The 15,330-nt window shown below is 49.9% G+C and overlaps 1 protein-coding gene and 1 long non-coding RNA gene across 2 annotated transcripts; one reads left to right on the forward strand and one right to left on the reverse strand.

The window, feature by feature from the left end:
- The first annotated feature begins 1,696 nt into the window (after positions 1 to 1,696).
- acot8 (acyl-CoA thioesterase 8) lies at positions 1,697 to 14,889 on the forward strand. Its single transcript, XM_041888452.2, has 6 exons — positions 1,697 to 1,947; positions 2,240 to 2,376; positions 8,428 to 8,653; positions 11,835 to 11,992; positions 13,120 to 13,311; positions 14,765 to 14,889. The coding sequence occupies exons 1-6, from the start codon at positions 1,820 to 1,822 to the stop codon at positions 14,881 to 14,883; spliced, it is 960 nt and encodes a 319-aa protein (XP_041744386.1). The 5' UTR covers positions 1,697 to 1,819; the 3' UTR covers positions 14,884 to 14,889.
- Positions 7,345 to 8,051, reverse strand: LOC123491614. Its single transcript, XR_006661484.1, has 3 exons — positions 7,952 to 8,051; positions 7,714 to 7,806; positions 7,345 to 7,665 (listed from the first exon to the last, which is right to left on the reverse strand). It is a non-coding gene; the product is annotated as an uncharacterized LOC123491614 (long non-coding RNA).
- Positions 14,890 to 15,330: the final 441 nt, after the last annotated feature.

Below are 15,330 nucleotides of genomic sequence, written 5' to 3' on the forward strand. Positions count from 1 at the left end.
GTTTGACAGTGGACCTTGGTCGGTCCACAGACCGTAGGCAGGCTCCCCATCGAGCTGCCAACCATGATGCTGGTAGTGATGGAATCCGATGGGGAAACGACCTGCTGAACTGTGGTGGCCGTGGGGGAGAGTGCCACTAGGCGGTCGTCGCCGGCTGTTGGTACGCTCCCGCCGTGGACAAAACCACCGGTGGGCTAGCACGGCTAGCGTTAGCCTGCTCCATTTTCACGATGGCTAGCAGCTAACTTCTACTTAACAGGAATCTGGGACACAAACTTGCGGTCCCATCCATAAAGGCTGACCGCGTCGCGGAATCAGTAGCAATGCAAACTTTAGCTATGATTTAAAAACGATTTCATAACAACAACAAACCGAGTGTAGGCAGTACACTGTTCTGTTGCGCGCTCTGATGACGTCTGTTGCGTGATGACGTGTCTCTTCAAACTGGAGTCCAATGAACAACCGTTAAATTTAATTATATTCTTCTTACTATAAAATCATATAAAATAATGCAATGGGACTTATAAGCATATCTTGTCTGTTAAATTAACAAGCCTACAGCCTATGGCATGGCGCATAGTCAAATAACATACTGAAGGACAACACATATTCCTGTCTTCTGAGATACATTTTCTCCATATCATAATGTTTCTTAAGACCTGCTTAAAATAAAAAATGAATTTATTGTGATGGTTTATATTCAATTGATTTATTAGACTTTTTTAAATGTAGATGTTCCAAAGGCCCGCATCAGTGGCTTGGAGGCCTGGAGATGCTAAACGTGTTTATGTTAATTAACGGCCAATTACCGTGAGACCGGCAGTCTTTTGCTTGACAATAACTGGCTGACAACATTTCATGACATTTACATTTTTGTCATTTAGCAGACGCTCTTATCCAGAGCGACTTACAGTTAGTGAGTGCATACGTTTTCATACTGGTCCCCCGTGGGAAACGAACCCACAACCCTGGCGTTGCAAGCGCCATGCTATACCAACTGAGCTACAGGGGACCACCACAGCCCTAACAGTACCTTCCCCAATTTCAGCCTGTTTGCTTATGTTTTGTCTAGTGAATACAACCCTGTCCCCTGGGATTTCACGCGGTAACCCCCACGCTTGCTGCGACAGGTGGATTCACTTGGGAGTCACAGTGGTCTCCTAGTTACAGCTCTCAACCACTATGGTAGAATGATCCAATCTATAGCTAGCCAAATCTAAAACAGACCCTTAACCAAACCCTTGACTCTAACTCTATTCTTAACCAATTATGAAATTAAATATCGGTTTGCAGGTCAGGAGTGTCCGTATAGTTTTGCCCGAGGAGATCGTAATATGTAGGAGCATTAACATAGAGGCGTCCCTAATGGTAATATGCAAATACTTGCTAGAACGCGCCAATAGGATCTCGCTAGCTCGTCCTTGGCTCCGCCCACCTCCTTGATTGTTCTGCTCACTATGATTCATTTGCAGCCATTGGAAACGACAGGCGACTATGGCCTGTCTTGGGTTAGTTATAAACATCTTTGAAAAGCACAGAAAGAACACATATTTGGCATTAGTCAAAACGAAAAAACTAAGACTTAGAAGGCCCTCCTCTGGACATTACCACTATTTACATCCATCCACACACGAACTGAACCGTACCACTCGAAGGAGATTACAATCACATAAAATGGATCCTCATGTAAAAACATGACGTCTCCACCCCGTTACATACTTCACACCAGTAGATGGCGGTAACGCGTCATTATGCCAGTTCGCCATCTGCTTGGAGAGTAGAGTAAGAATTCAACAAGACGTAGAAAACGGAACAAAACATGGCAGAGCAAGTTAGTAGTGAAACATTGGAAGACAGGTCGGACTCTGCTGCAGTGTTGCAGGACCTTCGAAGTGTTCTGGTCACCAGCGTGCTTAACCTGGAGAAGCTGGAGATAGATCTGTACAGGTAGCTAGCACATTGTTAGCCTGCCCAACACTCACCTTTGGCCTACTATTAACAGATTAGGACAGCCAGCTCGCTAGCTAGCTACTGCTCGACATTTACCTCTTGTTGTTTAGTTGTACTGTGGCAATGTCAAGTTTTAATTGTGATGCAACTCAGTATAAACTTGTGCTCCCTCATCTGGTAAATTCAGGTTCTAACTGTGTGTGTGTGTGTGTGTGTGTGTGTGTGTGTGTGTGTGTGTGTGTGTGTGTGTGTGTGTGTGTGTGTGTGTCTGTCTCTGTCTGCGTTACAGAGGGACTCACCACTGGGTGCCCCGTAGCCGTCGCCTGTTTGGGGGTCAAATCATTGGTCAGGCCCTGGTGGCGGCAGCAGAGTCGGTCAGTGACAACGTATTCGCTCACTCTCTCCACTGCTACTTCGTACGGGCAGGTGAGGAGCAGACATTCCGTTAACATTACCACAATATTACAACAATACCACATGTTATACAGACAATTGTGTGCTTCTGCATTGCTTGCTGTTTGGGGTTTTAGGCTGGGTTTCTGTATAAGCACTTTGTGACATCTGCTGATGTAAAAAGGGCTTTAAATAAATGTCATTGATGGAACCATAACTTCATACTGGGCCAGTGAGGATCTGACATTCAGTCAACATTACCACAACATCCCACAGATTATACAGTCAACATTACCACAACATCCCACAGATTATACAGTCAACATTACCACAACATCCCACAGATTATACAGTCAACATTACCACAACATCCCACAGATTATACAGTCAACATTACTACAACATCCCACAGATTATACAGTCAACATTACCACAGGTTAAACCAGGGGTTATCAAATCTTACCCTAGGAGGTCTGTAGTACTGCAGGTTTCCTGTTCTACCTGATCATTAATTGCACCCACCTGGTGTCCCAGGTCTAAATCAGTCCCTGGTTAGAGGGGAATCACCCACCTGGTGTCCCAGGTCTAAATCAGTCCCTGGTTAGAGGGGAATCACCCACCTGGTGTCCCAGGTCTAAATCAGTCCCTGATTAGAGGGGGAATCACCCACCTGGTGTCCCAGGTCTAAATCAGTCCCTGATTAGAGGGGAATCACCCACCTGGTGTCCCAGGTCTAAACCAGTCCCTGATTAGAGGGGGAATCACCCACCTGGTGTCCCAGGTCTAAATCAGTCCCTGGTTAGAGGGGAATCACCCACCTGGTGTCCCAGGTCTAAATCAGTCCCTGGTTAAAGGGGAATCACCCACCTGGTGTCCCAGGTCTAAATCAGTCCCTGGTTAGAGGGGAATCACCCACCTGGTGTCCCAGGTCTAAATCAGTCCCTGGTTAGAGGGGAATCACCCACCTGGTGTCCCAGGTCTAAAATCAGTCCCTGGTTAGAGGGGAATCACCCACCTGGTGTCCCAGGTCTAAATCAGTCCCTGATTAGAGGGGAATCACCCACCTGGTGTCCCAGGTCTAAATCAGTCCCTGGTTAGAGGGGAATCACCCACCTGGTGTCCCAGGTCTAAACCAGTCCCTGATTAGAGGGGAATCACCCACCTGGTGTCCCAGGTCTAAATCAGTCCCTGATTAGAGGGGAATCACCCACCTGGTGTCCCAGGTCTAAATCAGTCCCTGATTAGAGGGGGAATCACCCCCTGGTGTCCCAGGTCTAAATCAGTCCCTGGTTAGAGGGGGAATCACCCACCTGGTGTCCCAGGTCTAAATCAGTCCCTGATTAGAGGGGAATCACCCACCTGGTGTCCCAGGTCTAAACCAGTCCCTGATTAGAGGGGGAATCACCCACCTGGTGTCCCAGGTCTAAACCAGTCCCTGATTAGAGGGGGAATCACCCACCTGGTGTCCCAGGTCTAAATCAGTCCCTGATTAGAGGGGGAATCACCCACCTGGTGTCCCAGGTCTAAATCAGTCCCTGACTAGAGGGGGAATCACCCACCTGGTGTCCCAGGTCTAAATCAGTCCCTGATTAGAGGGGAATCACCCACCTGGTGTCCCAGGTCTAAATCAGTCCCTGATTAGAGGGGGAATCACCCACCTGGTGTCCCAGGTCTAAATCAGTCCCTGGTTAGAGGGGAATCACCCACCTGGTGTCCCAGGTCTAGACCAGTCCCTGATTAGAGGGGGAATCACCCACCTGGTGTCCCAGGTCTAAACCAGTCCCTGATTAGAGGGGGAATCACCCACCTGGTGTCCCAGGTCTAGACCAGTCCCTGATCAGAGGGGAATCACCCACCTGGTGTCCCAGGTCTAAATCAGTCCCTGACTAGAGGGGAATCACCCACCTGGTGTCCCAGGTCTAAATCAGTCCCTGATTAGAGGGGAATCACCCACCTGGTGTCCCAGGTCTAAATCAGTCCCTGATTAGAGGGGAATCACCCACCTGGTGTCCCAGGTCTAAATCAGTCCCTGGTTAGAGGGGAATCACCCACCTGGTGTCCCAGGTCTAGACCAGTCCCTGATTAGAGGGGAATCACCCACCTGGTGTCCCAGGTCTAAACCAGTCCCTGATTAGAGGGGAATCACCCACCTGGTGTCCCAGGTCTAGACCAGTCCCTGATCAGAGGGGGAATCACCCACCTGGTGTCCCAGGTCTAAATCAGTCCCTGGTTAGAGGGGGAATCACCCACCTGGTGTCCCAGGTCTAAATCAGTCCCTGGTTAGAGGGGGAATCACCCACCTGGTGTCCCAGGTCTAAACCAGTCCCTGATTAGAGGGGAATCACCCACCTGGTGTCCCAGGTCTAAATCAGTCCCTGATCAGAGGGGAATCACCCCCCTGGTGTCCCAGGTCTAAATCAGTCCCTGGTTAGAGGGGAATCACCCACCTGGTGTCCCAGGTCTAAATCAGTCCCTGACTAGAGGGGAATCACCCACCTGGTGTCCCAGGTCTAAATCAGTCCCTGGTTAGAGGGGGAATCACCCACCTGGTGTCCCAGGTCTAAATCAGTCCCTGATTAGAGGGGAATCACCCACCTGGTGTCCCAGGTCTAAATCAGTCCCTGGTTAGAGGGGAATCACCCACCTGGTGTCCCAGGTCTAAATCAGTCCCTGATTAGAGGGGAATCACCCACCTGGTGTCCCAGGTCTAGACCAGTCCCTGATTAGAGGGGAATCACCCACCTGGTGTCCCAGGTCTAAATCAGTCCCTGATTAGAGGGGAATCACCCACCTGGTGTCCCAGGTCTAAACCAGTCCCTGGTTAGAGGGGAATCACCCCCCTGGTGTCCCAGGTCTAAATCAGTCCCTGGTTAAAGGGGAATCACCCACCTGGTGTCCCAGGTCTAAATCAGTCCCTGGTTAAAGGGGAATCACCCACCTGGTGTCCCAGGTCTAAATCAGTCCCTGATTAGAGGGGAATCACCCACCTGGTGTCCCAGGTCTAAATCAGTCCCTGGTTAGGGGGGGAATCACCCACCTGGTGTCCCAGGTCTAAACCAGTCCCTGATCAGAGGGGGAATCACCCACCTGGTGTCCCAGGTCTAAATCAGTCCCTGGTTAGAGGGGGAATCACCCACCTGGTGTCCCAGGTCTAGACCAGTCCCTGATTAGAGGGGAATCACCCACCTGGTGTCCCAGGTGTAAATCAGTCCCTGATTAGAGGGGAATCACCCACCTGGTGTCCCAGGTCTAAACCAGTCCCTGATTAGAGGGGAATCACCCACCTGGTGTCCCAGGTCTAAATCAGTCCCTGGTTAGAGGGGAATCACCCACCTGGTGTCCCAGGTCTAAATCAGTCCCTGGTTAGAGGGGAATCACCCACCTGGTGTCCCAGGTCTAAATCAGTCCCTGGTTAAAGGGGAATCACCCACCTGGTGTCCCAGGTCTAAATCAGTCCCTGGTTAGAGGGGAATCACCCACCTGGTGTCCCAGGTCTAAATCAGTCCCTGATTAGAGGGGAATCACCCACCTGGTGTCCCAGGTCTAAATCAGTCCCTGATTAGAGGGGAATCACCCACCTGGTGTCCCAGGTCTAAATCAGTCCCTGATTAGAGGGGAATCACCCACCTGGTGTCCCAGGTCTAAATCAGTCCCTGGTTAGAGGGGAATCACCCACCTGGTGTCCCAGGTCTAAACCAGTCCCTGGTTAGAGGGGAATCACCCACCTGGTGTCCCAGGTCTAAACCAGTCCCTGGTTAAAGGGGAATCACCCACCTGGTGTCCCAGGTCTAAATCAGTCCCTGGTTAGAGGGGAATCACCCACCTGGTGTCCCAGGTCTAAATCAGTCCCTGATTAGAGGGGAATCACCCACCTGGTGTCCCAGGTCTAAATCAGTCCCTGGTTAGAGGGGAATCACCCACCTGGTGTCCCAGGTCTAAATCAGTCCCTGATTAGAGGGGAATCACCCCCCTGGTGTCCCAGGTCTAAACCAGTCCCTGATTAGAGGGGAATCACCCACCTGGTGTCCCAGGTCTAAACCAGTCCCTGGTTAGAGGGGAATCACCCACCTGGTGTCCCAGGTCTAAACCAGTCCCTGGTTAGAGGGGAATCACCCACCTGGTGTCCCAGGTCTAAACCAGTCCCTGGTTAGAGGGGAATCACCCACCTGGTGTCCCAGGTCTAAACCAGTCCCTGGTTAGAGGGGAATCACCCCCCTGGTGTCCCAGGTCTAAATCAGTCCCTGATCAGAGGGGAATCACCCCCCTGGTGTCCCAGGTCTAAATCAGTCCCTGGTTAGAGGGGAATCACCCACCTGGTGTCCCAGGTCTAAATCAGTCCCTGATTAGAGGGGAATCACCCACCTGGTGTCCCAGGTCTAGATCAGTCCCTGATTAGAGGGGAATCACCCACCTGGTGTCCCAGGTCTAAACCAGTCCCTGATTAGAGGGGAATCACCCACCTGGTGTCCCAGGTCTAAACCAGTCCCTGGTTAGAGGGGAATCACCCACCTGGTGTCCCAGGTCTAAACCAGTCCCTGATTAGAGGGGAATCACCCACCTGGTGTCCCAGGTCTAAACCAGTCCCTGGTTAGAGGGGAATCACCCACCTGGTGTCCCAGGTCTAAACCAGTCCCTGATTAGAGGGGAATCACCCACCTGGTGTCCCAGGTCTAAACCAGTCCCTGGTTAAGGGGAATCACCCACCTGGTGTCCCAGGTCTAAACCAGTCCCTGATTAGAGGGGGAATCACCCACCTGGTGTCCCAGGTCTAAACCAGTCCCTGGTTAGAGGGGAATCACCCACCTGGTGTCCCAGGTCTAAATCAGTCCCTGATTAGAGGGGAATCACCCACCTGGTGTCCCAGGTCTAAACCAGTCCCTGATTAGAGGGGAATCACCCACCTGGTGTCCCAGGTCTAAATCAGTCCCTGATTAGAGGGGAATCACCCACCTGGTGTCCCAGGTCTAAATCAGTCCCTGGTTAGAGGGGAATCACCCACCTGGTGTCCCAGGTCTAAACCAGTCCCTGATTAGAGGGGAATCACCCACCTGGTGTCCCAGGTCTAAATCAGAAAGTTCAGCCCTAACTCTCCTAACCTATAACCCCTGACCCTAACTCTCCTAACCTATAGCCCCTGACCCTAACTCTCCTAACCTATAACCCCTGACCCTAACTCTCCTAACCTATAACCCCTGACCCTAACTCTCCTAACCTATAACCCCTGACCCTAACTCTCCTAACCTATAACCCCTGACCCTAACTCTCCTAACCTATAGCCCCTGACCCTAACTCTCCTAACCTATAGCCCCTGACCCTAACTCTCTAACCTATAACCCCTGACCCTAACTCTCCTAACCTATAACCCCTGACCCTAACCTATAACCCCTGACCCTAACTCTCCTAACCTATAGCCCCTGACCCTAACTCTCTTAACCTATAGCCCCTGACCCTAACTCTCCTAACCTATAACCCCTGACCCTAACCTATAGCCCCTGACCCTAACTCTAACCTATAGCCCCTGACCCTAACTCTCCTTATACCTATAACCCTGACCCTAACTCTCCTAACCTATAACCCCTGACCCTAACCTATAGCCCCTGACCCTAACCTATAGCCCCTGACCCTAACTCTCCTAACCTATAGCCCCTGACCCTAACCTATAGCCCCTGACCCTAACCTATAGCCCCTGACCCTAACCTATAACCCCTGACCCTAACCTATAACCCCTGACCCTAACCTATAGCCCCTGACCCTAACCTATAGCCCCTGACCCTAACCTATAACCCTGACCCTAACCTATAGCCCCTGACCCTAACCTATAGCCCCTGACCCTAACCTATAGCCCCTGACCCTAACCTATAGCCCCTGACCCTAACCTATAGCCCTGACCCTAACCTATAGCCCTGACCCTAACCTATAGCTGCCCTAACCCCTGACCCTAACCTATAGCCCCTGACCCTAACCTATAGCCCCTGACCCTAACCTATAACCCCTGACCCTAACCTATAACCCCTGACCCTAACCTATAGCCCCTGACCCTAACTCTCCTAACCTATAACCTCTCTCCTCTGGCCTGTGTGCCAGGAGACCCCAAGGTACCGGTGCTGTACCAGGTGGAGAGGACCAGGGACGGTCGTAGTTTCAGCGTGCGGTCAGTGAAGGCCATCCAACACGGTCAGCCCATCCTCATCTGCCAGGCCTCCTTCCACAGTAACCAGCCCTCTCCTCTGCAGCACCAGTTCACCATGCCCTCTGTCCCCCCTCCTGAAGACCTGCTGACGGTGGAAGAACTCATACAGCGCTACCTCAGGTAATAAAACCGTTATAACCAGGGGTTGGAACCAAAATTATTTTCCAATAGTTTCGTTCTGATGAGAACCATTGTTTTTAAAATGTCTGTTCCGCTGTTCCGACCAGCAAAATCAAGTTCTGAACCGTTCAAAACAAAAAAAAAGTACTGTTTTATATTGTTCCTTTCTGTTCCTTTTTAAACATCTGAAATATATACAGTATATTTTTTACATTTAGCTCAACATTAAATGACTTCACCAATCAGAGCGGCTTGCTGTGGAGCGGGTCAGCCATTTAATCTGTATAGGAAAGTCTTTAAGAGCAAATTGTATTTTGCCGTAACAGCATGGTTTAACCATAATGAAACACACACGCACACTGTGCTGCCAGTCACAGTGTAGGGCCTGAGATGCAACTGAAGGGTGAGGATGTAGCTCAGTTGGGAGAGCATGGTGTTTGCAACGCCAGGGTTGTGGGTTCGATTCCCACGGGGGGCCAGTATGAAACAAATAAATGTATGCACTTACTAACTGTAAGTGGCTCTGGATAAGAGCGTCTGCTAAATGACTAAAAATGTAAAATGTAAAGGAGAGAGCGAGAGAGGATGGAGGAAGCTTGCCTTGAAGCGCTGGGCATCTTGTAATGCATTATCTGAATAATGTCCACAAAATTATACCTACGGAGGAGTGGCTTCTATGGATGAACTTTGAATGTCTTTGAACTAGACTTGTGCGGTATCCAGATTGTCACACCTTCATACCGACCTTGTGCCGTACTGGGATATTCAATAATACCGGCACTGAACACAAGGGGCGCTGTTTTCAAACCCCGCTCAGCCTCTGTAATCCCAAGTTTAGCAATGCTAACAAGTACATGTACAAATCCCATAGAGAACGCTAACTAAATGCTAACGAGCACATTGCTAACATTTTATACAGTCTCTGACCTAAACTATACAAGTAACTCAAAAATGGTACTCACAGTTTGCTGCAAGCACAAAACAAATATTAGATAGCAAGGCTCTTGATCCAGGAGGGGATTCTCTGCTGTTAATAATATAATAATAATAATATGCCATTTAGCAGACGCTTTTATCCAAAGCGACTTACAGTCATGCGTGCATACATTTTTGTGTATGGGTGGTCCCGGGGATCGAACCCACTACCTTGGCGTTACAAGCGCCGTGCTCTACCAGCTGAGCTACAGAGGACCACGAGAAGATTGATTTTGGAAGAAGCTAACCACTTAGCTAGATAGCAAACTAGCTACTAAATTAGCAAACCAAATGCTCAGCTGCAAAGCCTTTAGCACATGTAATAGTTCTAAGATATCTAGCTGGCAAACGTTTAGTTGGGAATTCCTTCCTGTAACTAGATCACCTGACGTGTGCTGCACAACAGTGAGACTCACAAGACTCCGGGCTCTCGTCATGGTCTGCTTGTCATCTCCCGTCTGGATTACTGCAACTCGCTGTTGGCTGGGCTCCCTGCCTGTGCCATTAAACCCCTACAACTCATCCAGAATGCCGCAGCCCGTCTGGTGTTCAACCTTCCCAAGTTCTCTCACGTCACCCCGCTCCTCCGCACACTCCACTGGCTTCCAGTTGAAGCTCGCATCTGCTACAAGACCATGGTGCTTGCCTACGGAGCTGTGAGGGGATCGGCACCTCCGTACCTTCAGGCTCTGATCAGTCCCTACACCCAAACGAGGGCATTGCGTTCATCCACCTCTGGCCTGCTGGCTCCCCTTCCTCTGCGGAAGCATAGTTCCCGCTCAGCCCAGTCAAAACTGTTCGCTGCTCTGGCACCCCAATGGTGGAACAAGCTCCCTCACGACGCCAGGACAGCGGAGTCACTCACCACCTTCCGGAGACATTTGAAACCCCACCTCTTTAAGGAATACCTGGGATAGGATAAAGTAATCCTTCTACCCCCAAAAAAAAAAAAAACATTAAAAAAAAACATTGTAAAGTGGTTATCCCACTGGCTATAAGGTGAATGCACCTATTTGTAAGTCGCTCTGGATAAGAGCGTCTGCTAAATGACGTAAATGTAAAATTGTCTGCTTGTAAATAAACACTACGTGGCTGGAATATATTTCAATGAACAGGTGTGCCTTCTTAAATTTCTTTCCTTCTTAATGCGTTTGAGCCAATCAGAAGCGAGCCCTATTTTGGTAAAAGACCAAGTCCATATTATGGCAAGAACAGCTCAAATAAGCAAAGAGAAACGACAGTCCATCATTACTTAAAGACATGAAGGTCAGTCAATATGGAACATTTCAAGAACTTTGAAAGTTTCTTCAAGTGCAGTCGCAAAAACCATCAAGCGCTATGATGAAACTGGCTGGTTTACTACATGATTCCATATGTGTTATTTCATAGTTTTGATGTCTTCACTATTATTCTACAATGTAGAAAATAGTAAAAATAAAGAAAAACCCTTGAATGAGTAGGTGTGTCCAAAGTTTTGACTGGTACAGACAGACAGACAGACTCACTCCGACATTGCTCGTCCAAATATTTCTATATTTCTTAATTCCATTGATTTACTTTTAGATGTGTGTGTATTGTTAGATACTACTGCACTGTTGGAGCTAGGAACACAAGCGTTTCGCTACACCCGCAATAACATCTACTAAATATGTGTATGCGACCAATAAAATTAGATTTGTTACAACACGTACGGGACCACGCTATAACACTGTTAAAAAATATATATTACTGTTAATTACACAAATATAGTTAAAACACCACCCTCCTGAAGGTAGCAGGTAGCTTAGTGGTTAAGAGCGTTGTGCCAGTAACCGAAAGGTCGCTGGTTCTAATCCCAGAGCCGACTAGGTGAAAAATCTGTTGATGTGCCCTTGAGCAAGGCACTTAACCCTAATTGCTCCTGTAAGTGGCTCTGGATAAGAGCGTCTGCTAAATGACTAAAATGTAAAATATAAGACCTGCTCTCTGTGGACACTCAACACTTCATACCATGGCATTGGAGAATATTAGTTTCTGATTGGCTTCAATGGCATTCTAAAGCGTGCATCGTTTCCCTATAATGCATGGCAATAATTAACGGCTGAGTTTGTTGGTTATTTACGATGGTCCTGGTTCTGTGTAACTCAGTCGGTAGAGCGTGGCGTAAAAGAGGTCTCCTAGAAGTTCCGTCCGAACTGATAGTTTCAACATTCTGTGTGTGTTCCAGTAAGCCGGACTTGGCTGAAAAAGCCAAACAGGGCCTGAACAAGCTGCTAGCCGACGAGGTTCCCATAGAGATTAAACCTGTCAGTCCTATAGACCTCTACTGCGGCGTTGCCATGGAACCCAAGAAGCTGTACTGGGTGCGCGCCAGAGGCCACATCGGTAAGATACAGACCCTCTTCCAGGGCTGCCCATCTCTCTTCCTGGAGATCTACAGTCCTGTAGTTTTCAGTCCAACCCTAACCTACACCATACCTGGTTCAGATATTGGTAAGCAGCTAATTATTAGAATCAGGTGATTTAAATTAGGGTTGGAGTGAATCTACAGGAGGGTAGCTGTCCAGGAACAGGGTTGGAGTTAAAATCTACAGGAGGAGCTCACCAGGAAGAGAGCTGCTCTATCCAGCCCTGCTCTAACCACTCTGCTCTAACCAGCCCTGCTCTATCCAGCCCTGCTCTATCCAGCCCTGCTCTATCCAGCCCTGCTCTATCCAGCCCTGCTCTAACCAGCCCTGCTCTAACCAGCCCTGCTCTATCCAGCCCTGCTCTATCCAGCCCTGCTCTAACCAGCCCTGCTCTAACCAGCCCTGCTCTAACCAGTCCTGCTCTAACCAGCCCTGCTCTATCCAGCCCTGCTCTAACCACTCTGCTCTAACCAGCCCTTCTCTATCCAGCCCTGCTCTATCCAGCCCTGCTCTATCCAGCCCTGCTCTAACCAGCCCTGCTCTAACCAGCCCTTCTCTATCCAGCCCTGCTCTAACCACTCTGCTCTAACCAGCCCTTCTCTATCCAGCCCTGCTCTATCCAGCCCTGCTCTATCCAGCCCTGCTCTAACCAGCCCTGCTCTAACCAGCCCTTCTCTATCCAGCCCTGCTCTATCCAGCCCTGCTCTATCCAGCCCTGCTCTAACCAGCCCTGCTCTATCCAGCCCTGCTCTATCCAGCCCTTCTCTAACCAGCCCTTCTCTATCCAGCCCTTCTCTAACCAGCCCTTCTCTAACCAGCCCTGCTCTAACCAGCCCTGCTCTAACCAGCCCTGCTCTATCCAGCCCTGCTCTAACCAGCCCTGCTCTAACCAGCCCTTCTCTAACCAGCCCTTCTCTAACCAGCCCTGCTCTAACCAGCCCTGCTCTATCCAGCCCTGCTCTAACCACTCTGCTCTAACCAGCCCTGCTCTATCCAGCCCTGCTCTAACCAGCCCTGCTCTAACCAGCCCTGCTCTAACCAGCCCTGCCATGGGAGATGCAGAAAGCTTTACTGTGTGTTGTGTGTGTGTGTCGGTTACCCCAGGTAAAGGTGATATGAAGCTCCATTGCTGTGTGGCAGCCTATGTGTCAGACTATTCGTTCCTGGGCACTGCCCTCCTCCCTTACCCCGGGCAGCGCACCAGTTTCTCAGCCTCTCTGGATCACGCCATGTGGTTCCACAACACCTTCAGGGCAGACGAATGGATGCTCTACGAGACTGAGAGCTCCTGGGCAGGTACAGAGACAGACACACACATACATAGAGAGAGACCGGTACAGAGACATAGAGAGAGACAGGTACAGAGACATAGAGAGAGACAGGTACAGAGACACATAGAGAGAGACAGTTACAGACACACACACACACAGAGAGAGAGACAGGTACAGAGACACATAGAGAGAGACAGGTACAGAGACAGAGAGAGAGACAGGTACAGAGACACATAGAGAGAGACAGGTACAGAGACACATAGAGAGAGACAGGTACAGAGACACAGAGAGAGACAGGTACAGAGACACATAGAGAGAGACAGGGACAGAGACACATAGAGAGAGACAGGGACAGAGACATAGAGGGAGAGACAGGTACAGAGACACATAGAGGGAGACGGGGACAGAGACACATGGAGAGAGAGAGACAGGGACAGAGACATAGAGGGAGAGACTGGGACAGAGACATGGAGAGAGACAGGTATGGACATAAAGAGAGACACGCGGACACGCAAAGTTACAGACAGGAGCATTTACCTTCCAGCTGGTTCTCTGTGTTAGTCTCTCCACATGCTAGCTGGTTCTCTGTGTTAGTCTCCCCACATGCTAGCTGTTTCTCTGTGTTAGTCTCTCCACATGCTAGCTGGTTCTCTGTGTTAGTCTCCCCACATGCTAGCTGGTCCTCTGTGTTAGTCTCCCCACATGCTAGCTGGTCCTCTGTGTTAGTCTCCCCACATGCTAGCTGGTCCTCTGTGTTAGTCTCTCCACATGCTAGCTGTTTCTCTGTGTTAGTCTCTCCACATGCTAGCTGGTCCTCTGTGTTAGTCTCCCCACATGCTAGCTGGTCCTCTGTGTTAGTCTCTCCACATGCTAGCTGTTTCTCTGTGTTAGTCTCCCCACATGCTAGCTGGTTCTCTGTGTTAGTCTCCCCACATGCTAGCTGGTTCTCTGTGTTAGTCTCCCCACATGCTAGCTGGTCCTCTGTGTTAGTCTCTCCACATGCTAGCTGTTTCTCTGTGTTAGTCTCTCCACATGCTAGCTGGTCCTCTGTGTTAGTCTCCCCACATGCTAGCTGGTCCTCTGTGTTAGTCTCTCCACATGCTAGCTGTTTCTCTGTGTTAGTCTCCCCACATGCTAGCTGGTTCTCTGTGTTAGTCTCCCCACATGCTAGCTGGTTCTCTGTGTTAGTCTCCCCACATGCTAGCTGGTCCTCTGTGTTAGTCTCCCCACATGCTAGCTGGTCCTCTGTGTTAGTCTCCCCACATGCTAGCTGGTCCTCTGTGTTAGTCTCTCCACATGCTAGCTGGTCCTCTGTGTTAGTCTCCCCACATGCTAGCTGGTTCTCTGTGTTAGTCTCCCCACATGCTAGCTGGTTCTCTGTGTTAGTCTCCCCACATGCTAGCTGGTCCTCTGTGCTAGTCTCCCCACATGCTAGCTGGTGTTTTGTCCTTGCGTGTGTGTGTGTGTGTGTCCACCAGGTGGCAGCAGAGGGCTGGTCCAGGGGCGTCTGTGGAGGAGAGACGGGGTGCTGGCTGCCAGCTGTGCCCAGGAGGGGGTACTCAGGGTCAACGCCGTGACGAACGAGAGCAAGCTATAACCATGACAACATTTCCCTTGAGACCGTTACATGGCTGATGAAGACTATGGCTGCATTTACACAGCCAGCCCAATTCTGATCTCTTTTCCGCTAATTGGTCTTTTGACCAATCACATCAGATATTTGTCAGAGCTAATCTGATTGGTCAAAAGACCAATTAGTGAAAGAAAGATCAGAATTGGGCTGCCTGTGTAAAGAGAGACACGCCATGCCGACGAACGGCTAAAAACAGCTTTTGGCTGCGGTGTTAGTGATCACCTGCTGGGTGTCGACGAACGGTTCAACCTCATCCCCAGCCTTCATCCCCAGCCTTCATCCCCAGCCTTCATCCCCAGCCTTCATCCCCAGCCTTCAACTTCAGCATCTTAGCATCTATAACCTACTGAACCATTTGGTGATGATTAGAATGAGTTGATTCTGACTGAATAGATTTTCTGATGAAGATAA

This window comes from Coregonus clupeaformis, chromosome 10 (assembly GCF_020615455.1).
Source record: "Coregonus clupeaformis isolate EN_2021a chromosome 10, ASM2061545v1, whole genome shotgun sequence".
NCBI lineage: Eukaryota > Metazoa > Chordata > Actinopteri > Salmoniformes > Salmonidae > Coregonus > Coregonus clupeaformis.